The sequence below is a fragment of the Panthera onca genome, chromosome B3 (assembly GCF_046562875.1).
Source record: "Panthera onca isolate mPanOnc1 chromosome B3, mPanOnc1 haplotype 2, whole genome shotgun sequence".
Lineage (NCBI taxonomy): Eukaryota > Metazoa > Chordata > Mammalia > Carnivora > Felidae > Panthera > Panthera onca.
In genome coordinates this window covers 70,720,554-70,747,321 of record NC_138344.1, presented here as the reverse complement: position 1 = coordinate 70,747,321, position 26,768 = coordinate 70,720,554, and the positions used below count along the sequence as shown (strand labels likewise).

The following is a 26,768-nucleotide window of genomic DNA, read 5'->3' as shown; positions in this document are numbered from 1 at the left end:
CGGGAACCCTCTTGCACTGTTGGTGGGAATGCAAATTGGTGCAGCCGCTCTGGAAAGCGGTGTGGAGGTTCCTCAGAAAATTAAAAATAGACCTACCCTATGACCCAGCAATAGCACTGCTAGGAATTTACCCAAGGGATACAGGAGTACTGATTCATAGGGGCACTTGTACCCCAATGTTTATAGCAGCACTCTCAACAATAGCCAAATTATGGAAAGAGCCTAAATGTCCATCAACTGATGAATGGATAAAGAAATTGTGGTTTATATACTATTTTCTATGCTGGGAATCCAGACATGATTGCCAGAAAAACAGTAAAAAACTAACCTGCCAAGTGATCTATCCCTACAATAATCAGGAGATGGGGAACCAAGAAGCTATTTTGCCAATTCTTGACTGAAGGACTATATCTAAATTAGCCATGGTCTGGGAACAGGAGGATGATACAGAATACCTTTAATGTTATCACCTCTCCAATTAATTTTTTCTAAATTCAAGTTTTACATAAGTACATTTGATAGTCAGAATTTGGAACCCTAGATACAAAGGTTCTAGAAGAACCTGTGTATATGTTCTCAGCTTTATAAGAAAACAATAAAACAATGCCAAAAATGGTAAAATGTAGGATAATAGTATTACAGTATTGGAAGTGTGAAAGGCCACTGAAGTAGGATATAAAAATAGTAAATGGAAAGAAAAAATTATATTTTACATAGTAAAAAATATATATGTGTAGGCAAAAGGTAAAAAAAAAAACTGATGAAAATCAATTTACCACATATATATGGGCAGATTATTTTCTCAACAATTATAGAGGCTTGCATGAACATTGAATTGAATGTTTCCTCCCTATCCCAGGATTGTACAAGGGAGTACCTATGCAAAAAATTAAAATAAAAAAGCTGTTAACTAAAAATTAATAAAAATGATAAAAGATTAATTCACTAATACATAAGGAATTTCAATAAATGAATGTGAAATAGATCATACCCAGAAGGAAACTAGAAATGGGCAATTGAAACCAACAAAGTTAACAAAGGAAAAATGGAAAAGCTTATCAACATAATTTTATTCTCAAAAACAAATGATGAGAATACAGACTACTGATTCTGGTTAGCTTGTAGAAGAATGTTGCTCATGTATTATCAACAAAAAGAAAAGTGCAGAAATAAAATTATACTTTTCTCTGAGGCTAAAAAAAAGAGTAGATGAAGCAAGGAAACCTTATTACAGAGATCCAAAAATGGACAAAGTCCATCTAAGACGAGCAGAGAGCTATGGCAGCTTTCATATTTGTGGACAAGTACCTGGTCTGGATATGGGCACATGGAGGAGTGATCGTGCCATAGATTGAGATATTTGATAGAGATGAGTAAAAAGCTCTAAGCTATTGACAGACTAGAATCTGAAAAAGCCCCAAACACAAAAATAAATAGCTTACTTTTATAAATTTCTCCCACTATCCCCACTGACACCTATACCAGTAATTTGCTCAGAAAAGGGGCAGTGGAGGAAGAAATAAAAATTATAGGGGATTTGAACATTTTTAGCAATTGGGTGTCTTGGGTGTCTATAGAGTTGAATCCTAAGGGAAACAAAAATATCTGAATTGTGGCTCAAACTCCTCCCAGCTCCAAGTATCACCAGGATAAAAGATCTTGGTAGCAGTTGGCAGATGTTGGAGGTAAAACTAATTTGAGCTGAATATAGTTTAATTAAAGATGATTCCAAGTCTTAGCTCAACTAGACCATTGAAATAATATGAATGATCATATCCTCATTCTAACTTCTGGACAGAGGAAAAGGATTGAAGTTTCTAAAGAACTAAGCAAAATAATATTAAATACTCTTCATCTTCCATTGAATTTTTACAGGAAGTTTTGGGACTACCATTTAAAAATTAGGAGCTATGCCACGAAAATAGGGAAGAGTATGTCTAATAGAAAAATATTGATATATAAAACCACATGATGTAATTATCAGACAAAAACTTTAGAAAAAACTATTATAAGTATGTCAAATAAGTCATAAATGGATAACTGGATGAGGATTTTAGGAGAGAAATGTAAACTCTAAATATAAATGGATATGCTAGAACTGAAAACAACAATATTTGAAATTAAAAGAAATTCCTTAGATGAGCTGAATGAACAGCATTGTGGACAATGCAGACAAAATGGCTAATGATTGTTAGGATAGGTTTTTAGAAACAACCCAAACTGAAGTACAGAAATAAAAGACTAAAAGTATTAATAGTGTTAATATACTATGGGGGCAATAACAAATAGTAAAATATATGTGTAATTGGGATTCCAGATGAGGAGAGAGAGAATGGGACAGGAAAAGAAGTAACTTCCAAGAATTCATATCCAAGAAACTTGGCAAAATCCAAGCAATATAAATACAAATAAGACCACAGTGTAACAGATGCTAACCAAATATGAAAAGAACATTTTAAAAGCAACAGAGGAAAAAAGACACTTCAGAGGAGTGACAAGAATGGTGGTTGACCTTTTATCAGAAACCATGGACACCATGTCAGTGAAATGGTATTTTTAAAGTTCTCAAAGAAAAACAGTTAAGCTAGAATTCCATATCTAATGAAAATAAACCTCAAAAAGAAAGGTGTAACAGGCATTTAATATTCATAAAAGCTGAGAGAGAATGTGTTGGCAGTAGACCCACACAGAAAGTCATACTAAAGGAAAATTCTTCATGTTAACAGGAAAACATGTCAGATGGAAACTGGAATTAATGAGGAGTAAAAAGATCTGGAAATGGTTAAAAAAAAAAAGGTGTATAAATATGGCAAGGAGTATTTTTACTTTGTATTATTTACTTTATAATTAACTGCTTTAAAATAATAAAGTACTATGGGGCTTATAACTTATTTAGAAGTAAAATATAGCAATAGCACAGAGGACTTAAGGGAAGATAAAAGATTTATATATGTTTTTGTAAATTACTTATACTCTTCATGAAGTATCCTTGAATAATAATTTGAAGTGACTGGTAAGCTATAGATGAATATTGTAATCACTAGAGCATCCACATATTTAAAAATAATACAAAGAGATTTAATTAGATAACCTTTACAGGAAAGAAAATGGAATATAAAAAACATTCACTACAAAAGAAGTAAGGAAGGAAGTGCAAAGGAATGAAGAGGAATGGGGCAAACAGAAAACAAATACCAATGAACTCAAAGATCAACAATATTAAATATAAATGGACCAAACATGCCAGTTAAAAAATAGAGTTTCAGACTGTATAAAAGAGCAAGATTCAAGTATATACTGTTTGTAAGATATCAGTTCTTAAATATAAAGACCCAGATATATTTTAAGTATAAGGGTGGAGAATGATATGCCATATGTGATGTTTAATTTTATATATCAACTGGCTGTGGGGCCCCCAGATTAAATATTATTTCTGGTGTGTCTGTGAGAGTGTTAGTATGAGCTTAGTATTTGAATTGGTGGACTCAGTAAAGTAGATTGCCCTTCCCAATGTGGGTGGGCATCATTTAATCTAGTGAGGGCCTGAATAGAAAAAAAGGCAGAAGGAGGAATTTGCTTCTTATTTCTTTCTTCACTGATTGAGCTGGGATATTTCATTTCATCTCTTTTAGTCCTTGGACTGGAATTTATGCCATCAGCTCTCCAGGTTCTCAGGCCTTTGAACTTGGACTAAATGACACCTTTGGCTTTCCTGGGTCTTCATTTAGGAGAGGACAGATTGTAGGACTTCTCCAGTTCCATAGTCACATGAACCAATTCATTATAATAAACCTCTCTCTCTCTCTCTCTAATATGTGTCTATGTATCCTACTATTCTGTTTGTCTGGAAAACCCTAATACACCCTGCAAACCTTAATCACTTCATGGTATAGCTGTATTAATAACAAAGTAAACTTCAAGGACCCAGAGGTATTATTAGGTATTTATAAAAGAATTTCATAGCAATAAAAATGTCAATTCATCAAGACATAACAATCTTAATGTGATTCCTCTAGCAATAGAACTTAAAAATGTATGCACTAATACAGACATATATAAATAAATAAATGGAGAACCCAAAGGCATAGATTGAGATTTTAATAACTGTCTTTGAAAGTTGATAGAACATCTGATAAAAAATCAGTAGGGGTATAGAAGAGTTGAACGCTAGAGACAAACTTAACCTAGTTGCTGTTTATAGAGTATTGCACCCACCAATGAGGAATACACATTCTTTTCATGAGGCATTTGCCAAGTAGACCATATGCTGGCCTATAAAAAAAACTCAGTATATTGCATACAAAATATATTCTCTGACCACACTGGAATTGAATTAGAAATAATTAAGAAAAAACTATGTACATTTCTGAATTAAGACGCAGACACTTCTAAATAACCCAATGTGTACAAGAAGAAATTAGAGGATATTAGAAAATATTTTCCTTTTCATACTCTGGTTTTTTTAAAAGAGTTTGTGTAGAATCAGTATTATTTCTTCAATAAATGGTGGATTTCATTAGAGGAGACATCTGGGTCTGAAGTTTTCTTCATGGGAAGATTTTTAAGTACAAGCTGAATTTCTTAGATACATAGCTATTCAGTCTATTCTCGAGTTAGCGTTAGTAGTTAGGCCTTTAGAATTTTGTGCATTGAACTGGTTATTAATTCCATTGGCATAAATTGCTCATAATGTTTCCTTAATATTTTTAATTTTTATCATATCTACAATGATTGTCCCTCTTTAATTCCTGATATTGATATTTTTGTAATTTTTTTTTTTTTTACTATTCTGACTAAAGTTTTATCAATTTGGTTGTTCTTTATAAAGAACTAGCTTCTGGTTTTATTTATTTTTCTCTATTATTTTTCTCAATTTCTTATATTTCTTCTCATGTCTATGTTATTGCATTCCTTCTTCCTTGTTTGGATTTCATTTCCTTTTCTTTTTCTATAGGTGAAGATTAGACTATTGATTCAAACCCTTTGCTATAAACCTTTAAATATATTCAGTTGATTCTACACATTTCTAAGCACTGCTTTATCTATATTTTGCATACGTTTATATGTTGTGTTTTCATTTTCATTCAATTAAAAATACTTTCTAATGTCTAGTTTGACTTTCTTACTCATGGGTTATTTAGAGTATATTTTTTTCCTGAATATTTGGGAATGAGCCTGATACATTTCTAGTTTAGTTTCATTGTGGTCCAAGATTATATTTAATATGATTTCAGTTTAAAAATGTGTTGAAATTTGCTTTATATCCTAGAATAAAATCTGTTGGATTAAGACCTGCCATGTTGAATGCCATAATAAGTTCTGAATTTTATTTTGTTTAAAATTTTTTTTTAACATTTATTTATTTTGTTGAGAAAGAGAGCGTGAGCAAGAGAGAGGCAGACACAGAGGGAGACATAGAATCAGAAACAGGCTCCAGGCTCTGAGCTCTCAGCACAGATACTGATGGGGGGCTTGAACCATCGAACAGTGAGATCACGACCTGAGCTAAAGTCGGTGGCTTAACCAGCTGAGCCACCTAGGCACCCTACTGAGTTCTAAATTTTAAATTTAAGAGTATACTTTTGAAAAATGAACTTAGTCTGATCAATGTAGCTACAGGATACATATAAACAACATACTGAGAAGTTGTAAATTTCCTCCAGTCATTTAGATATATTTTTTACATACAGGGTAAAACAGCAGTCTCTTGGATATTTCCTGAATTTCCTTTTGCTCAATTGTAAACTTAATAAAATATAATCACTCTAAGCAATTACCTTGTTTTTCCAATCTTCTCTCTTACTATATTTCTGCACATGCACAGTTTTGATTCTTTGATGCCTTTGCACATTCTGTCTTCTCCTTTTCCCACTTTCTGGTGAATATTTCAATCAAGACTCAGCCATAATGTTTCTTCCTTCTTGAAACATTTCTAATGCTCCACCTTGTGTTCACTTCTGTTTGCTTACTCTAAGTACAGTTATGTTATAAAACATCTCAAGATTATTTAAATGTTATGTATATTATTCACAATTTTCTGCCTGCCTTGAAGTTAATGTTTGTCTTATTAATTTTTGTATTTCATCTCTTGGCACAATGACTCACTCTGGTAGACTTTCAATAATGGTTGATAAGAGAATGAGTAATTGAATACATTATTTTTTTTTTACTGCAAAAAGCAGAATTGAAAATTTTGAAATAGGAGATAATATAGAGTTTTATATAATGTGATTATGTTAATAACAATAATTTAAAACATGACTGTGGTAGAAAGGAATTGATGAGAAATATACACAATAGGAAAAAGGTCAGAGAATATATATAATATTTTGAAATGTATTTTCCACAATTTTCAACATGTATAAGCTTAAAAATTCTAGAACTTATATTATGCATGATATAGATTATATACTTACATTATATATATAATTTTACACATTATATAAATAACATATATATTATATAAATATATAATTTATATAATATATATATAATTTTAAAGACCTGTGAAGTACTGACTTGTATGCTGTTATTAAAATATATTTCAATAATTCCCTATTTTGGGATGTTTATCACATTTGTTTATTAATAGGGAGAAAAGAATATACAATCCATTTGCTTATTTATGCATAATGGTTTGGGGAAGATACAGAGAGAATAATAGCTATTTCCTACTCTGAATTGTGTGTTGGGGGGGGAATATAGATAGGGGACAAAGATGGGAAGGAATCGTCTCTGTGTATAATTTTTTCACTATCTTGGCATCCTGGCCTGTTTTCTATTCCTCAGCACACCAGATCTTTTCTTTTCTTCTCTTTTCTTTTCTCCTTTCCTTTCCTTTTTTTCTCTTTTCCTTCCTTCCTTCCTCCCTTCCTTCCTTCCTTCCTAAGTGTATTTATTTTGAGCGAGACAGCATGAGTGGGGGAAGGGCAGAGAAAGAGGGAATAAGAGAGAATCCCAAGTAGGCTCCACACCATCAAAGTGGAGCCCTATGTGAGGCTTGAACCCTCGAACCATGAGACCTGAGCAGAAATCAAGAGTCAGATGCTTACTTAACCCACTGAGCCACACAGGTGTTCCCAGATCTTTCTTTTTGGTGGCTTCTTTCTAGAATGGCTTCTTTTAGACATTCAGAACTCACTCTTTTGAAACTGCCTCAGAAAGACCTTCCCTGACCACCACTCCATCTAAAATAGCAGTCTTTTTCTCCAACACACTGTTATATCTTCATTATAACATTCATTACTATCTGATGTTTTCTTTTCTGCTTGTTTGTTTATTGTCTGTCTCCCTGCATTAGAATGTAAAATTCCAAAGAACAGAGTTGTTGTTGGTCTTGTCCGTACTGCATTGCTGACACTTAAAATACTACCTGACTCATGGTAGACAGTAAGTGATTTTTGAATTGGGTGCAGAATCTAAGGGAGTGTCAAAAAACTCAGCAATAGAGATAAATAGTTCAGTATCTTAATATAAAAAAATGCCCCATTATAGGTGGAAAAACAGTCTGAGAAAAGTGGTGTTATTTTCCAAAGCCATTGAACATTTATAGATTAGAGCCAGGATTATGTCCTTAGCTTTTGCTTTCTGCCTGGCAATCTTTTCACTATAATGGGCTATTTTCATGTATATGATTGTTTTTAATGTTTATTTTTGAGAGAGAGAGAGAGCGAACTAACGCGGGCACAAGCTCGTGTGCACATGAGCAGGAGAGGGGCAGAGAGGGGCACACAGAATCCAAAGCAGGTTCAGGTTCTGAACTGTCAGTACAAAGCCCAAAGTAGGGCTCAAACTCAGGAACCATGAGATCAAGACCTGAGCTGAGGTGGGACACTTAATCAACTGAGCCACTCAGGTGCCCTGAAAAATATCACCTTTTTAAGTCTTTTGTGGCACGACTCTAACCTATTCCAAGATGGGGCTGTTACTATACAATTATATATATAATTATCTTTACATTTATGTCTACTTTATTTTCCTGTCCTATATTTTGATCATTCTAAATTTCTCTTTATCTCTTTCTCTTTTTTCCTTTTTCTACTTTTCACACTGTGTTTTTGAGCTGCAAATAGATTAGGACAAATACATATCTGATTATGAATTATATTTACTTTACAAAGAGTATATTCATTTTTTCAATTGTAAAGTTACTCATAAACTATTTCCCTTTAAAGCAAAACAATAAAAACAATCAGATATAAAAAAAGAAAATTAAGCTTCATTTAATTGCTCTGACCCTTAATTTTTTACTTTAATAATCTTCAATGGAAAAAAAAAGTTATTCATTTTTGTTTTTGCCGAGCAGAGTAAAAGTGAATAAACAACAAATACTGAGATCATGATATATCTTTTCACATCCTATTTGGGAAGTCACTTTCCCTTGAGGAAATGGTTTATCTTACACCAAACAGTTCTTTTCTCTAAGAAGAATTATGCCTTCAAAGTCTTCATGAGCATTAATATTCTCTCTGCTTATGTCTTCATCACAGCAATGTGTTAAATCTTACAAGCTCATTACTGACTTAGCCACATTGTTTGCTTTCAGGGTCAGATCATGGTGATGCTAGAGAATGAGTAAAGCACTTGCCTTGAGTGCAAAAACTAAGGAAGTAACCAAAAAACTTACCAACTTCGTAATAAAGAATGTTTTAATTAATATTTTTAAAAAATCAAAATTAATTATAAAAATCCATCATGAACAAAATAAATACCAAACTTTAAAGACAGTATCAATAATAATGTCATGCTGGGCCATACTAGAATCTCATGGAAAGGGAAAAATCTGTAATTTTTATGTCTTTATTAAAAAATGTGATTATTCTGTTCATAATTTCACATTAACTTTTATTTTCAAAATACTGCACTAAAATATTATTTATCTTGATTATTAAAGTTTTTGGTACCCTGGTAAATTTTATGCCTAAGGCAAATACCTCACTTTCCTCACCCTCTCATCCTGGCCTTGCTTGCTTTCTTGATGTGTATGTATGTATGTGTGTATGTGTACATCATGTATATGTATACATATTAATCTTTCATTTACATTCTTTTTGAATTCTAAAATAGAAATTGATTTTTCTTGATCTTTACTTTTGACCTAATAAGTACGCTTCCAAATAGGGTTTATTATCTCATTCACTGATAGGATTTTGGTTTTAAAATTCAGAATTTACCCAGTGTGGCATTATGTGATTCATTTAAAAATATTTATCTCTTACAAAGCTCTGGTATTTCCCCATGCCTGATTTAGTTGACATTCTAATAGCTCCCTCTGGAAATATTCAGTAGAGTTGTGGTAGTCTCAAGTGTCCAAAGCACTTTCTCCATTGCATCACAAAGAGTTAAAGGAGGTTTCAAAAGCTGTGTTCCATATGTGAGAACAAATATTTATGAACAGTAAGAATGGTCAGTTAATGTTTTTATCAGGAGAGGAAGGATGGGTACTCTGTGAGAATTACATAAACCCTTGGAGACTCAAATTTCAGGGGCTGGGAGCAGTATTTGTATTTATAAGAAACAAGAAGGAAAGAACAACAGAGAAGGTATTACAGCTATTCTGCTCCATCTTCTGCCCTGGAATACAATGGAACAGAGGTCAGAGTTTCAGTAGGAATAGCAGAGGCAAAGGCCTAAATTCAGCAGAGTGGCATTTTCTACCGTCTCCTCTAATACATTTCCATATCTCTTGTAGCTTAGAATTTAATGATGGACAAAAACTTTCATTCTCTTGTCATAGTTAAGTGAAATTATCAGTGACTTTCAGCGAATTGACATTTGATGTTAAAACCAAGGAGCATATAAATGACTGATGTGTTTTATTTTCCTTATGAAGTACAGATGGAAGGAAGGAAGATACAGAAAGGCTAAAGTCTTCAGGGGAAAAACTTAACAGATTTTATGATTTTTCAGATTAGCGCAGATATCTTAACTTCCATACTCAACATATTTGAGAGTTTCTTCTATATTCATCAACATAGGGTAACTGAGAGAAAGCTTGTAAAACTGAGAAAAGCTTGATCTACAAATGACTTACATGAAGGCTTTATTGCACTTCCACAATTTCTTCTATTAATCAGATTTTTGCAGCTGTCACCCAGGGTTTACCCTGCAGCCATTGACAAAGGATCTCGTGGCAATATGTCCATTCAGTAGAGCTACCTCGTAACATCTACAGATTTGCAGGGTTAGCTTTGGTTTAAACACACTGGAATAAGTTAATTATTATTATTATTATTATTATCTCCTTTGATCCTTATATCCCTGTCAGACAGAAGGAGTCAACACATTATTCTATATGATAGATGAAAATTCAGCCTTCTGAAAGCTGGGTGACTTTCCTAGGGTAATACATTTAGTGAAATGCTGAGCCAACACTTACTCATTCTAAAAAGGTATTAGAATCATATAAAAGGACTTCAAACCAAGGATATTTCTACATTATTTATTATTTCCTAAAAAGCTAGGTAATTTAGAAGTATTTTAATTTAACCATCTCATTTCATTGATGAGAGAATTTTCTGGCTGAAGACCAACACATTTGTTTAGTGCTTTATACGTCCATCATTAGCATCAGTATTAAATTTTTGATCATGTTCTTCAGCTTGATCCACATTTTTAAGGATATGTAGAACTTATTAATTTATACTTAAATAATTTATAAGCTTCAATCAATATGCTGACAGACATTACACTCAAATTTTTGGAAACTTTGTTAAATATATTCATTTCATTAGAATGGTATTAATGAAATTTACTTTTCAAAAAGGTAAAGCATCTCATTTTATCAAGTTCACTTATATGCAGTAAAAGAATATATGAGGGAATGGGAAGTAATTAATGAGTGGTTCAGATTTAGTAAACTGTAAGGATACCATTCAAGAGAAAATGGTTAGTACTGAAAAGTGACTTACACATTTTATTTTGTTGACCAACTGTTTAGAATGGAAGATGGTGGGAAGCATATGTATTGCTTGTTTTGTTTGAAAGGAAACAATATGGTTTTTGTTTCATATTTAATATTAATTTTTACACTTGATCTTAGCCAAAAGGCCAAGAAGTGATTAATATTAATTTTTTAAAAGTTTATTTTGAAAGAGAGAATACACATGAATGGAGGAGGGGCAGAGAGAGAGAGAGAGAAAGGAGAGAGATAATCCCAAGCAGACCCTGTGCTGTCAGTGCAGAGCCTGACATGGTTTGTAAGATGATGGCCTGAGCTGAAATCGAGGGTCAGATGCATAACCGACTGAGCCACCCAGGCACCCCTTGTTTTTAGATATAATGGCAAGAGAGGCATGGGATATAGTGGAGTGGCAGTGAACAAGAGGACAAGCAGAGAGAGTGAAAAAATTTCAGAGCGAAGAGAACACGAATACATGATAGGGAGAAAGAAGAGAAAATGATACAGTGTTAGATTTATAGAAAGCCAGGTAAATAGGGAAAGAAAATTAGGAGAAAATGAGTTCAATAAATTAAAAGGGGAAAAGAAACCATAAACAAATTTACACAAATAAATTAGGAAAATGAAGACTTGGTGATGAGTGAAAGGGGAGAGAAGGAGAATAGAGGGAGCATTAGGAAGGAAGCATGAGTAAATGTTTCAAAGAGATGGGGAAGTAAGGCCCTTTGGTCTCTACACCTGGCTCCAGGGGCTGGTCTACCACTGTTGGCACTCCAGGCCTGCACAGTTGGTTTCCACCTTAAAAATGAGGGCAGCCCTTCTCCCTTGCCTTCCTACTTCTATAATATATCATCATTGCCACAGTGAGAAGAACGTATGAATTAGCTGAAATGGCAAGGAAAATTGGAGATAGAGTGGTAAGGATTTAGATTTTTGATCCTTTTCCGACTAATTGGCTAAAATAGGACATTTTTATTCTGAAGAGGGCTGTAATTTGTAGATTTTGTCCAGAAATTTATTTTACCTAGAAAAATGCTCATCTCATAGTCTCTGCATCTATGCCAGCCACCATTTCAGAATCACAGGTACAGAAGGCACATATACAAAAATAGGTTATGGGATAAAAATGAATCACATATGTCAAGTAGTGTGTAATAACATCTGTTTAGGTAATAGTCGAAAAACAGAGGTGAAAGACAGGAAAGAGGTTGAGTAGAAGAGCCTATAACCCTTAATCACAAAGACCTTCAGAAATCCTCTGATGTCTTAGATATATCTTTAAACACACATCACGAAATAATACACTCTGAGTGAGTTTGTGGGATGCAAAAAATCTAAGGGTGGCTTTGACTTACATTCTTTGGTGTATTTTTATAGGAAAATTATGGAATGAATGTTGAGACAAATGGCTGCTGAAATGTTGAAAAGTTAAGAAGTGAGCAGAGAAGCTAATTTAGAGAGTCTACAAATTTTTTATTAAAATTATGTGTAGGTCCCACTTTCCGTGTGTGTGTGTGTGTGGTGTTTGTGTATATGTATATCATGTATATATACTGATCAATATACCGAAGTATGACTTTCATAAATTCCACCTGTGGTTGCAAGTAATACATGGAAACCTGTATATTATCCACTCTATTCAGCTCTGGAGATACTTAAAACAGATATTTTTAATGTTTTCTAAAATATGTACCCTAACAATGCACTGTATAGACATACTATTTTGTTTTTTGTTTTGTTTTGGGTTTTTTTTTTTTTGGCTTCTCTATTTCTCTCTTCTTTTTTTCCGTCACTCTTCTCTCTGTCTTTCCTTTATAACTAATGACTCATTAGCATTTTTTTGGCACCCCATGTTCCACAGAACTTACTTAAAGCAACTATGCTATTTAGCATAAATAGCATAGGGGAGTACTGGCATATATTACATTATATTTTTCTGTAGATGAGCAATTATCAATCTTAGATCATTTCATACCCATAACATTTTTTGAACATGTGCTTTAAGTATATGCAATTTATTTATACAGTACATATATGCCTTGATACTAATTTATATTATACATATTAAAAAGTAGCATTTGAAAAGAATATTAAAATACAATGACTAACTTAGAGAGAGAAAGAGAGAGGGGGAGAGAGTCAGGGAGAGAGAGAATCCCAAGCAGGTATCCCGCTGTCAGCATAGAGCCTGGGCTCCATCACAGTAACCATGAGATCAGGACCTGAGCCAAAATCAAGAGTCAAATGCTTAACCAACTAAACCACCCAGGTGCCCCAGGATGCCATATTCTTAAAGTGGAGCGCAGTTCTATAGAAGCACATGATTGAATGGGAATAAGAGTTGTGGTATAAGAACAGTATTTTTGTTTGTTAGTTTGCTTGCTTTAAATCTGGAGTTAATGAAAGGTTTGGAGTTTACCCCGGATACTGGAGAGGGCTGAGACCTGTTTTTAGCTAATGTGATATATATGTCAAATATTTTTAGTTGGACAGGAATGAGGGTCTAGATAGAAGAAACAGTAATAACAATGAACTCTGCTTCTTGATGTACTGCAGACAGAGGAGATGGAAAATGACAACAGCACAGTGGTGAAAGAATTCATCCTTCTTGGTCTCACCCAGTCTCGAGATATTCAGCTCCTGGTCTTTGTCCTAGTTTTAATTTTCTATCTCATCATCCTTCCTGGAAATTTCCTCATCATCCTCACCATCAGATCAGACCCTGGTCTCACAGCCCCCCTCTACTTCTTTCTGAGCAACTTGGCTTTCCTGGATGCATCCTACTCCTTCATTGTGGCTCCCAGGATGCTGGTGGACTTCCTCTCTGAGAAGAAGGTAATCTCCTACAGGGGCTGCATCACTCAGCTCTTTTTCTTGCACTTCCTTGGAGGAGGGGAAGGGTTACTCCTTGTTGTGATGGCCTTTGACCGCTATATCGCCATCTGTCGGCCTTTACACTATTCCACAGTCATGAACCCTAGAGCCTGCTGTGCCTTGCTGTTGGCCCTGTGGCTTGGAGGCTTTGTCCACTCCATTATCCAGGTGGCCCTCATCCTCCACTTGCCCTTCTGTGGCCCAAACCAACTGGATAACTTCTTCTGTGATGTGCCACAGGTCATCAAGCTGGCCTGCACAGACACCCTCATGGTGGAGCTTCTAATGGTCTTCAACAGTGGCCTGCTCACCCTCCTGTGCTTCCTGGGGCTTCTGGCCTCCTATGCAGTCATCCTCTGTCGTGTACATGGATCTTCCTCTGAGGGGAAGAGCAAGGCCATATCCACATGCACCACCCATATCATCGTTATATTTCTTATGTTTGGGCCTGGCATCTTTATCTACACTCGCCCCTTCAGAGCCTTCCCAGCTGACAAGGTGGTTTCTCTCTTTCACACAGTGATCTTTCCTTTGCTGAATCCTGTGATTTATACCCTTCGCAACCAGGAAGTAAAAGCTTCCATGAGGAGGCTGTTTAATCAGCACATAGCCTAATTAAAGGAAAAAGAAAAGAAAATCAAGACCAGAGAATTTCCTCTGAAGTTAACTTATCCATTTCCAAATACTGCATTTATTGAGCATTTTCATTTTTGTTGGTACTATTTTAGGCACTAGGAGAAAGAGTTATTAATGAAACAAGTCAAGTCACTGTTCTCCTTAAGGTACAATCTAGTGGGAATAGACATTAAAGATAGAAACATGAACAGAATGGTTTCAGGAAGAGATACAGAAACTAAATAAAAAAGCAAAAGGATTGATAGATAATAGAAAGTGTGGAGTGAACATTATAAGTTCACTTTCCATCTTTAATCAAGGTGTTCTTCTGGATGTGACATTTTGGCTAGTAACTAGATGAACTAAACAGTCAACTATGCAAACATCTGGAGGCAGAGCATTCTAGGCAGAGGGAACAGGTAGCACATAAACCTGAAGATTAGGTAATGAACTTGGTATATTTGAAGAATACAACAAAGTTCAAATTGAGGTATAATAAGTGAATGTGAAAATGATTAGAGTTGAAGGTAGTGTTCAACACACATGAGTCTATGAAGTGAATATAAAGAGGGTTTTTTTTGGTAATTTTTTTGTAATTATAATAAGAAACCATTCTAAGGCTTTAAGCAGCAGAATGATTTCTCATATGCAGTTTTATAAATGTCTTAGGGCTGTAAACTCAAGATTCTGTGCAGATATCAAGAGTTGAAAAATTATCAAGAGGGATTATATTTTGAAAAAAATTAAACTGCCAACTTTTTTTTCTAAATTAGATGAAGGCAAAAACAATTTAAAAAATTCTTGAGTTGACACACAATATTAAATTAGTTTTATGTGTACAACATAGTGATTCAATACATCTGTATATTATGCCATCCTCAATACAAGTGTAGCTACTGTCACCACACAACACTATTACAAACCATTGACTATATTCCCTATCCTGTACTTATTATTCCCTTGACTCTTCATTCCATAGCTGGAAACCTGTATCTCCCACTCCTTTTCACCCATTTTCTCCATCCTGCCACTGATCAGTTTGTTCTCTATATGTATAGGTCATTCTGTGTTTTGTTTCTTTGTTTATTCGTTTTAGTTTCCACATACAAGTGAAATCATATTGTATTTGTCCTTCTTTTTTCTTAAGTTTTTATTTAAATTCCAGTTAACATGCAGTGTAATATACAATACAGTGATTCAACACTTCCATATAACACCCGGTACTCATCACAGCAAGTGCGCTCCTTAATCCCCATCATCTATTTAACCCATCCCTCTAACCCAACTTTCCTTTTGGTAGCCATCAGTTTGTTCTCTATAATTAAGAGTCTGTTTCTTGATTTACCCCTCTCTCATTCTTCCCCCCTTTACTTGCTTGTTTTGTTTATTCCACATGAGTGAAATCATATGGTATCTGTCTCTCTGGCTTATTTACCCAAAGAATACAAAAATACTATATCAAAGGGATACATGCACCTGATGTTTATAGCGGCGTGATCAACAATAGTTAAATTATGGAAAGAGACCAAATGTCCATTGGCTGATGAATGGATGAAGAAGATGTGGTGTGTGTGTGTGTATACATACCTATACATACACACCACACAATGCAATATTACTCAACCATAAAAAAGAATTAAATCTTGCAATTTACAATGACCTGGATGGACCTAGAGTGTATTATGCTAAGTGAAATAAGTCTGTTTCACTTAAAATACACTCTAGGTCCATTTATGTTGTCACAAATGGCAAGATCTTATCCTTCTTTATGGCTATATTATATACACACACACTATATATTATATACATAGTATATGTTATACATACATACATTATGCAATATATATGTGCATATTATATATGCACATATATATGCATATACATGTTATATATATATATATATATATATATATATATATATATATATATATATATAAAATGTGTGTGTGTGTGTACCACATCTTCTTTATACATTCATCTATCGAAGGGCACTTCGATTGCTTCCATATCTTGGCTATTGTACATAATGCTGCAATAAACATAGGGGTTCACGTATCTTTTCAAATTAGAGTTTTCACTTTCTTTGGTTAAATACCTAGTAGTCAAATTACTGGGTCATATGGTAATTCTATTTTTAATTTTTGAAGGACCTCTGTAGTGTTTTCCATAGTAGCTATATCAATTTGCATTCCTACCAACAGTGCATGAGGGTTCTTACTTGGATTTCCTTGGTGATTGGTGTGATATTAAGCATCTCTTCATGTGTCTGTCATCCATCTGTCTTCTTTAGAAAAATGTCTATTTAAGTCCTCTCCCATTTTTTAAATTTGATTATTTGGGGTGTTTTTGGTGTTGAGTTGAATAAGTTCTTTATATATTTTGGATACTAATTCTTATCAGATATGTCATTTGCAAATACTTTCTTCCATTCAGTAAGTTGCTTTTTTGTTTTGCTGATGGTTTCCTTCACTGTGCTAAAACTTATTTGTTTATAATAGTTTAAATAGTTTATATTTGTTTCCCTGGCTTATGGAGACATAGCTGGAAAAACATTGCTACAGACAATGTGGAATAGATTACTGCCTATGTTCTCTCCTAGTAGTTTTATGGTTTCAAGTCTCATATGTAGATCTTTAATCCACTTGATTTTATTTTTGTTTATGGTGTAAAAAAAGTGGTCTGGTTTGTTTTTTTTTTTTTGCAAGTAGCAAATGCAAAATGCAAATATTGAAGAGACTTATCTTTTCTCCACTGTATACTCTTGGCCCCTTGTTGTCATAGATTAATTGATCATGTAAGTCCAGTTTTATTTATGAGCTCTGTATTCTGTTCTATTAATCTATTTGTCTCTTTTGTGGCACAACCATACTGTTTTGATAACCACTTTGTAGTATATTGTTTTGAAATCTGGGATTGTGATCCCTCCAGCTTTGTTCCTCTTTTTCAAGATTGCTTTGGCTATTTGGATTCTTAGGTAGTTTCATATAAATTTTAGTATTATTTGTTCTCAATGAAAAATCATGTTGGTATTTTGATAGGGATTGCATGGCATTTGTAGATTTTATTGGATAGTATGGGCATGTTAACAACATTAATTCTTCCAATCCATAAGTATAGTATATCTTTCCATTTGTTTGTGTCATCTTCAAACTCTTTCATCGATATTTTATAGTTTTCAGAGTATAGTTCTTTCCCCTCCTTAAGTTTATTCCTAGGCATTTTATTCCTTTTGGTGAAAATGTAAATAGAATTATTTTCTTAATTTCTCTTTCTGTTACTTTGTTATTAGTGTATAGAAGCACAATGAATTTCTGTGTATTAATTTTTTATATTGCAGTTTTACTGAATTCATTTATTCTAGTACTTTTTTTGGTGGAGTCTTGAGGGCTTTCCATAGTGTATATAGTATGTATAGTATATGGTATCATGTCATCTGCCAATAGTGAAAGTTTAACTTCTTCCTTATAGATGCTTTTTTTTTCTCTGATTACTGTGGCTAGGACTTCCAGTACTACATTAAATAAAAGTGGTGATAATGTATATCCTTCTCTTGTCCCCGATTTTAGAGGAAAAGCTGTTTTTCACCATTGAGTAGGATATTAGCTGTGGGTTTTTCATATATGGCCTTTATTATGTTGAGGTATCTTCCCTCTAAACTCATGATGCTGAGAGTTTTTATTGTGAATGGATGTTGAATTTTGTTAAATATTTTTTGTATCTATTGAGATGATCATATGATTTTAATCCTTCCTTTTATTGATGTTATCATGTTGAGTCATTTGTGAATATTGAACCATCATTTCATTCCTGAAATAAATCCCACTTGACTGTGTTGAATGATACTTTTAATGTATTGTTGAATGTAGTTTGCTAATATTCTGTTGAGGGTTTTTGCAACTATGTTCAACAGAGATATCAGCTTGTAGTTTTCTTCTTTTGGTGTCTCTGTATAGTTTTGGTATCAGGGTAATGCTGGCCTTGCAGAATGTATTTAAAAGCTTTCCTTCCTATTTTTGGAACAGTTTGAGGAGAATGGGTACTAATTCTTTAAATATTTGGTAGAATTCACCTGTGTATCTATGTATATGTATATATACGTATATATGTGTGTGTATGTATATATATACATGTACACATACATATATATATATTGATAGTTTTTTGATTACTGATTGAATTTTGTTACCATACCTGGCTAGTTCAGGTTTTCTATTTCTTCCTGAATCAGTTTTGGAAATTTATATGTATATAGAAATTTATCCATTTCTTCTAGGTTGTTCAATTTGTTGGCATATATTTTCATAGTATTCTCTTAAAATCCTTTGTTATCTGTAGTGTCAGTTCTTTTACATTTATGACTTGTGTCCTCTTTTTTTCTTAATGAGTCTAGCCAAAAGTTTATCAATTTGTTTATCTTTTCAAAGAACCGGCTCTTGGGTTCATCTTTACAATTGTTTTTTAGTCTTATGTCATTTACTTCTGCTCTGATCTGTATTATTTTCTTTCTTCTAGTGACTTTGGGCTTTTTTCTGGTTCCTTTAGGTGTTAGATTGACTTTTTTTTCCTTGAGGTAGGCCTGTACTGCTATATATTTCCCTCTTAGAACATCTTTTGCTGTGTCCCAAAGATTTTGTACCGTTGTGTTATCATTTTCACTTGTCTCGTGTATTTTTTAAATTTCTTTTTAAATTTTTTTGTTGACCCATTGGTCATTTAGTAGCATGTGGTTTAGTTTCTATGCATTTGTGTTTTTTCCAGTTTTTTTTCTTGTTATGATTTCTACTTTCATACCATTGTGGTCAGAAAGGATGCATGGTATGATTTCCATCTTGTTGAATTTGTTGAGACTTGTTTTGCAGCCTAACATGTGATCTATTCTGGAGAATGTTTCATGTGCACTTGAAAGAATGTATACTCTTGTTTTGGGATGTTCTGTATATATCTGTTATGTCCATCTGGTTTAATGTGTCATTCAAAGGCACCATTTCTGTGCTGATTTTTTGCCTGGATTATTTATCCATTGATGTAAGGGGGTGAGGAATGTTAACGTTTCCTACTGTTATTGTAGTACCATCAATTTCTCTCATTATGCCCATTTACATTTGATTTATGTATTTAAGTGCTCCAATGTTGACTATGTAGATATTTGCAATTGTTATATCCTCTTGTTGGATTGATCCCTTTTATCATCACGTAATGCCCTTATTTGCCTCTTGTTCTAGTCTTTATTTTAAAATATATTTTGTTAGATATAAGTATTGCTACCTTGGCTTTTTTTTTTTTTTTTTCTTGCTTCCATTTGTATGGCAAATGTTTTTCTATCCCTTCACTTTCAGTCTGTATGTGTCTTTAGGTCTGAGGCAAGCCTCTTGTACGAAGAATATCAATGTCTTTTTTATTCATTCCACCACCCTATGTTTTTTGATTAGAGCATTTAGATCATTAACGTTAAATTATTGATATGTATGTAGTTATTGACATTTTGTTGTTTTCCACTTGTTTTTGTAGTTCTTTCTGTTTCTTTCTTTTTCTTTGTGATTGATGAGTTTCTGTAGTATTGTGTTTTGCTTTCTCTTTGTTTTGTATCTATTATAGTTTTTGGGTTTGTAGTTTCCATTAGGTTCATATATAATATCCTAAATATACAGTAGTCACTAAAGCTGATGGTTATTTAAGTTCAAACACATTCTAGAAATATCTCTTATTTTTACTCTCTCCTCCATGTTTTATGTGTAGACTGCCATATTTTACATCTTTTCATTCATAATTTTCTTATGGTTAATTATGGTCTTTTCCATTAAAAAAATTCCTTTTAACGCTTCTTATCAGGTCAGTTTAGTGGTGATGAACTCCTTTAACTTTTGTTTGAGAAACTCTTTCTCTTTCAATTCTGAATAATCTTGCTGGTTAGAGTATTATAGGTTGTAGGTTTTTTCCTTGAAGCACTAGGAATGTACCATGCCACTCTTCTTGCCTGTACAGTTTCTACTGAAAAATAAGCTGAGAGCTTTATGGGGTTTCTTTTGTGCCTTTTTTCTCTCTTGTTGCTTTAAAATTTTTCTCTTTAGCCTTTGACATTTTAATTATTATTATTATTTTTTTCAATATATGAAGTTTATTGTCAAATTGGTTTCCATACAACACCCAGTGCTCATCCCAAAAGGTGCCCTCCTCAGTACCCATCACTCTAAGTCTAAGCGCGACTTAGAGTCTGGGAGGTCATAAGTTAACAGCTCCGCTCAGAAAGCGGGAAGGCTGGAGGACAAAGGGAGGGAGAGCTGCTGAGCCCCCAGAGGACAGAGCTCAGCTTGGCAGGGAACAAAGGCGCTCACCAGTGCCATCTCCCCCACCCATCCCCCAGCCAAAATCCCAAAGGGAACCAGTTCCTGCCAGGGAACTTGCTCACTCCCCGCAAACACCCAACTCTGTGCTTCTGCGGAGCCAAAACTCCGGCAGCGGATCTGACTCCCTCCTGCTGCCACAGGGCCCCTCCTGAAGTGGATCACCTAAGGAGAAGCTAGCTAAGCCTGCCCCTCCTTCTCCCGGTGCACCTTGCCTACCCACCCCAGCTAATATGCCAGATCCCCAGCACCACAAGCCTGGCAGTGTGCAAGTAGCCCAGAGGGACCATGCCACCCCACAGTGAATCCCGCCCCTAGGAGAGCGGAAGAGAAGGCACACATCAGTCTGACTGTGGCCCCAGCGGTGGGCTGGGGGCAGACATCAGGACTGACTGCGGCCCCGCCCACCAACTCCAGTTATACACCACAGCACAGGGGAAGTGCCCTGCAGGTCCTCACCACTCCAGGGACTATCCAGAATGACCAAACGGAAGAATTCCCCTCAGGAGAATCTCCAGGAAATAACAACAGCTAATGAACTGATCAAAAAGGATTTAAATAATATAACAGAAAGTGAATTTAGAATAATAGTCATAAAATTAATCGCTGGGCTTGAAAACAGTATAGAGGACAGCAGAGAATCTCTTGCTACAGAGATCAAGGGACTAAGGAACAGTCACGAGGAGCTGAAAAACACTTTAAACGAAATGCAAAACAAAATGGAAACGACGACAGCTCGGCTTGAAGAGGCAGAGGAGAGAATAGGTGAACTAGAAGATAAAGTTATGGAAAAAGAGGAAGCTGAGAGAAAGAGAGATAAAAAAATCCAGGAGTATGAGGGGAAAATTAGAGAACTAAGTGATACACTAAAAAGAAATAATATACGCATAATTGGTATCCCAGAGGAGGAAGAGAGAGGGAAAGGTGCTGAAGGGGTACTTGAACAAATTATAGCGGAGAACTTCCCCGAACTGGGGAAAGAAAAAGGCATTGAAATCCAAGAGGCACAGAGAACTCTCTTCAGACGTAACTTGAATCGATCTTCTGCACGACATATCATAGTGAAACTGGCAAAATACAAGGATAAAGAGAAAATTCTGAAAGCAGCAAGGGGTAAACGTGCCCTCACATATAAAGGGAGACCTATAAGACTCGTGACTGATCTCTCTTTTGAAACTTGGCAGGCCAGAAAGGCCTGGCACAATATCTTCAGTGTGCTAAACAGAAAAAATATGCAGCCGAGAATCCTTTATCCAGCAAGTCTGTCATTTAGAATAGAAGGAGAGATAAAGGTCTTCCCAAACAAACAAAAACTGAAGGAATTTGTCACCATGAAACCAGCCCTACAAGAGATCCTAAGGGCGATCCTGTGAGACAAAGTACCAGAGACATCACTACAAGCATAAAACATACATCACAATGACTCTAAACCCGTATCTTTCTATAATAACACTGAATGTAAATGGATTAAATGCACCAACCAAAAGACATAGGGTATCAGAATGCATAAAAAAACAAGACCCATCTATTTGCTGTCTACAAGAGACTCATTTTAGACCTGAGGACACCTTCAGATTGAGAGTAAGGGGATGGAGAACTATTTATCATGCTACTGGAAGCCAAAAGAAAGCTGGAGTAGTCATACTTATATCAGACAAACTAGACTTTAAATTAAAGGCTGTAACAAGAGATGAAGAAGGGCATTATATAATAATTACAGGGTCTATCCATCAGGAAGAGCTAACAATTATAAATGTCTATGCGCTGAATACCAGAGCCCCCAAATATATAAAACAATTACTCATAAACATAAGCAACCTTATTGATAAGAATGTGGTCATTGCAGGGGACTTTAACACTCCACTTACAGAAATGGATAGATCATCTAGACACATGGTCAATAAAGAAACAAGGGCCCTGAATGATACATTGGATCAGATGGACTTGACAGATATATTTAGAACTCTGCATCCCAAAGCAACAGAATATACTTTCTTCTCGAGTGCACATGGAACATTCTCCAAGATAGATCATATACTGGGTCACAAAACAGCCCTTCATAAGTTTACAAGAATTGAAATTATACCATGCATACTTTCAGACCACAATGCTATGAAGCTTGAAATCAACCACAGGAAAAAGTCTGGAAAACCTCCAAAAGCATGGAGGTTAAAGAACACCCTACTAACGAATGAGTGGGTCAACCAGGCAATTAGAGAAGAAATTAAAACATATATGGAAACAAACGAAAATGAAAATACAACAATCCAAACGCTTTGGGACGCAGCGAAGGCAGTCCTGAGAGGAAAATACATTGCAATCCAGGCCTATCTCAAGAAACAAGAAAAATCCCAAATACAAAATCTAACAGCACACCTAAAGGAAATAGAAGCAGAACAGCAAAGGCAGCCTAAACCCAGCAGAAGAAGAGAAATAATAAAGATCAGAGCAGAAATAAACAATATAGAATCTAAAAAAAACTGTAGAGCAGATCAACGAAACCAAGAGTTGGTTTTTTGAAAAAATAAACAAAATTGACAAACTTCTAGCCAGGCTTCTCAAAAAGAAAAGGGAGATGACCCAAATAGATAAAATCATGAATGAAAATGGAATTCTTACAACCAATCCCTCAGAGATACAAACAATTATCAGGGAATACTATGAAAAATTATATGCCAACAAATTGGACAACCTGGAAGAAATGGATAAATTCCTAAACACCCACACTCTTCCAAAACTCAATCAGGAGGAAATAGAAAGCTTGAACAGACCCATAACCAGCGAAGAAATCGAATCAGTTATCAAAAATCTCCCAACAAAGAAGAGTCCAGGACCAGATGGCTTCCCAGGGGAGTTCTACCAGACGTTTAAAGCAGAGATAATACCTATCCTTCTCAAGCTATTCCAAGAAATAGAAAGGGAAGGAAAACTTCCAGACTCATTCTATGAAGCCAGTGTTACTTTGGTTCCTAAACCGGACAGAGACCCAGTAAAAAAAGAGAACTACAGGCCAATATCCCTGATGAATATGGATGCAAAAATTCTCAATAAGATACTAGCAAATCGAATTCAACAGCATATAAAAAGAATTATTCACCATGATCAAGTGGGATTCATTCCTGGGATGCAGGGCTGGTTCAACATTCGCAAATCAATCAACGTGATACATCACATTAACAAAAAAAAAGAGAAGAACCATATGATCCTGTCAATCGATGCAGAAAAGGCCTTTGACAAAATCCAGCACCCTTTCTTAATAAAAACCCTTGAGAAAATCGGGATAGAAGGAACATACTTAAAGATCATAAAAGCCATTTATGAAAAGCCCACAGCTAACATCATCCTCAATGGGGAAAAACTGAGAGCTTTTTCCCTGAGATCAGGAACACGACAGGGATGCCCACTCTCACCGCTGTTGTTTAATACAGTCTTGGAAGTTCTAGCATCAGCAATCAGACAACAAAAGGAAATCAAAGGCATCAAAATTGGCAAAGATGAAGTCAAGCTTTCGCTTTTTGCAGATGACATGATATTATACATGGAAAGTCCGATAGACTCCACCAAAAGTCTGCTAGAACTGATACATGAATTCAGCAAAGTTGCAGGATACAAAATCAATGTACAGAAATCAGTTGCATTCTTATACACTAACAATGAAGCAACAGAAAGACAAATAAAGAAACTGATCCCATTCACAATTGCACCAAGAAGCATAAAATACCTAGGAATAAATCTAACCAAAGATGTACAAGATCTGTATGCTGAAAACTATAGACAGCTTATGCAGGTAATTGAAGAAGATATAACGAAATGGAAAGACATTCCCTGCTCATGGATTGGAAGAATAAATATTGTCAAAATGTCAATACTACCCAAAGCTATCTACACATTCAGTGCAATCCCAATCAAAATTGCACCAGCATTCTTCTCGAAACTAGAACAAGCAATCCTAAAATTCATATGGAACCACAAAAGGCCCCGAATAGCCAAAGTAATTTTGAAGAAGAAGACCAAAGCAGGAGGCATCACAATCCCAGACTTTAGCCTCTACTACAAAGCTGTCATCATCAAGACAGCATGGTATTGGCACAAAAACAGACACATAGAGCAATGGAAGAGAATAGAAACCCCAGAACTAGACCCACAAACGTATGGCCAACTCATCTTTGACAAAGCCAGAAACAATATCCAATGGAAACAAGACAGTCTCTTTAACAAATGGTGCTGGGAGAACTGGACAGCAACATGCAGAAGGTTGAAACTAGACCACTTTCTCACACCATTCACAAAAATAAACTCAAAATGGATAAAGGACCTGAATGGGAGACTGGAAACCATCAAAACCCTAGAGGAGAAACAGGAAAAGACCTCTCTGACCTCAGCCGTAGCAATCTCTTACTCAACACATCCCCAAAGGCAAGGGAATTAAAAGCAAAAATGAATTACTGGGACCTCATGAAGATAAAAAGCTTCTGCACAGCAAAGGAAACAACCAACAAAACTAAAAGGCAACCAACGGAATGGGAAAAGATATTTGCAAGTGACATATCGGACAAAGGGCTAGTATCCAAAGTCTGTAAGGAGCTCACCAAACTCCACACCCGAAAAACAAATAATCCAGTGAAGAAATGGGCAGAAAACATGAATAGACACTTCTCTAAAGAAGACATCCGGATGGCCAACAGGCACATGAAAAGATGCTCAACGTCGCTCCTTATCAGGGAAATACAAATCAAAACCACACTCAGATATCACCTCACGCCCATCAGAGTGGCCAAAATGAACAAATCAGGAGACTATAGATGCTGGCGAGGATGTGGAGAAACAGGAACCCTCTTGCACTGTTGGTGGGAATGCAAATTGGTGCAGCCGCTCTGGAAAGCAGTGTGGAGGTTCCTCAGAAAATTAAAAATAGACCTACCCTATGACCTAGCAATAGCACTGCTAGGAATTTACCCAAGGGATACAGGAGTACTGATGCATAGGGGCACTTGTACCCCAATGTTTATAGCATCACTCTCAACAATAGCCAAATTATGGAAAGAGCCTAAATGTCCATCAACTGATGAATGGATAAAGAAATTGTGGTTTATATACACAATGGAATACTACGTGGCAATGAGAAAGAATGAAATATGGCCTTTTGTAGCAACGTGGATGGAACTGGAGAGTGTGATGCTAAGTGAAATAAGCCATACAGAGAAAGACAGATACCATATGTTTTCACTCTTATGTGGATCCTGAGAACTTAACAGAAACCCATGGGGGAGGGGAAGGAAAAAAAAAGAGGTTAGAGTGGGAGAGAGCCAAAGCATAACAGACTGCTAAAAACTGAGAACAAACTGAGGGTTGATGGGGGGTGGGAGGGAGGGCAGGGTGGGTGATGGGTATTGAGGAGGGCACCTTTTGGGATGAGCACTGGGTGTTGTATGGAAACCAATTTGACAGTAAATTTCATATATTAAAAAATAAAAAAAAATAAAAAATAAAAAAAAATAAAAATAAAAATAAAAAAAAATGGTTTTAAATACATTTATTTAAAAAATAATAATAGAATAAAATTGTACAAAAGAAAAAAAAATAAAAATAGTTGTGCTCATTTTATCCATACAATTTGTAACACTATTGCCATATGAAGTGAATAAACGCTGTCATTTATATTTAAAGCTTTTAACCAGTTCTCAAAACCAGGATTTCTGGTTCTGATTGAGATGGAGAGGCAGGAATTGAATTTACCCTCCTGCTTAGAGCAACAGAAAAAAAAAAAATCTACAAAACAGATTTCAAGACACTGAACATCAGGCAACAAATGGTAAAACCAAAAACCAAAAGGTAAGTTCTGTGGTTTCCTAACTTATTTTCCTGACAGAATTTCTGGGGAACAATGAAGGACAGGAAACTTGGAGAAGTCTGCAGACTCTGTGTTAAGAGGGACTTGAGTTTCTAGGGGGAGAACTCAACATGTACAATTTGCAGGACAAAATGCCAGAGAGGACTCTTCTGTTCTGTTCTTTCTTTTTTAATTTTTTTAAAGTTTC

General features: G+C 35.2%; 2 protein-coding genes across 4 annotated transcripts in view; both read left to right on the top strand.

Annotated features, from left to right (window-relative positions):
- Positions 1-26,768, top strand: part of LOC132669334 (olfactory receptor 4K2-like) — a 69,775-nt gene that overhangs the window by 19,845 nt on the left and 23,162 nt on the right. For 2 of the 3 annotated variants that reach the window (XM_078448433.2, XM_078448434.2), the window contains one exon: positions 26,398-26,562. The exons of the other annotated variant lie outside the window; for it this stretch is intronic. The gene's annotated coding sequence lies outside the window, so the exon portion shown is untranslated. The remainder of the gene's footprint in view (positions 1-26,397; positions 26,563-26,768) is intronic. 3 annotated transcript variants of the gene reach the window in all.
- LOC132669335 (olfactory receptor 4N2) lies at positions 13,018-14,953 on the top strand. Its single transcript, XM_060619054.3, has one exon. The coding sequence runs from the start codon at positions 13,466-13,468 to the stop codon at positions 14,387-14,389; it is 924 nt and encodes a 307-aa protein (XP_060475037.3). The 5' UTR covers positions 13,018-13,465; the 3' UTR covers positions 14,390-14,953.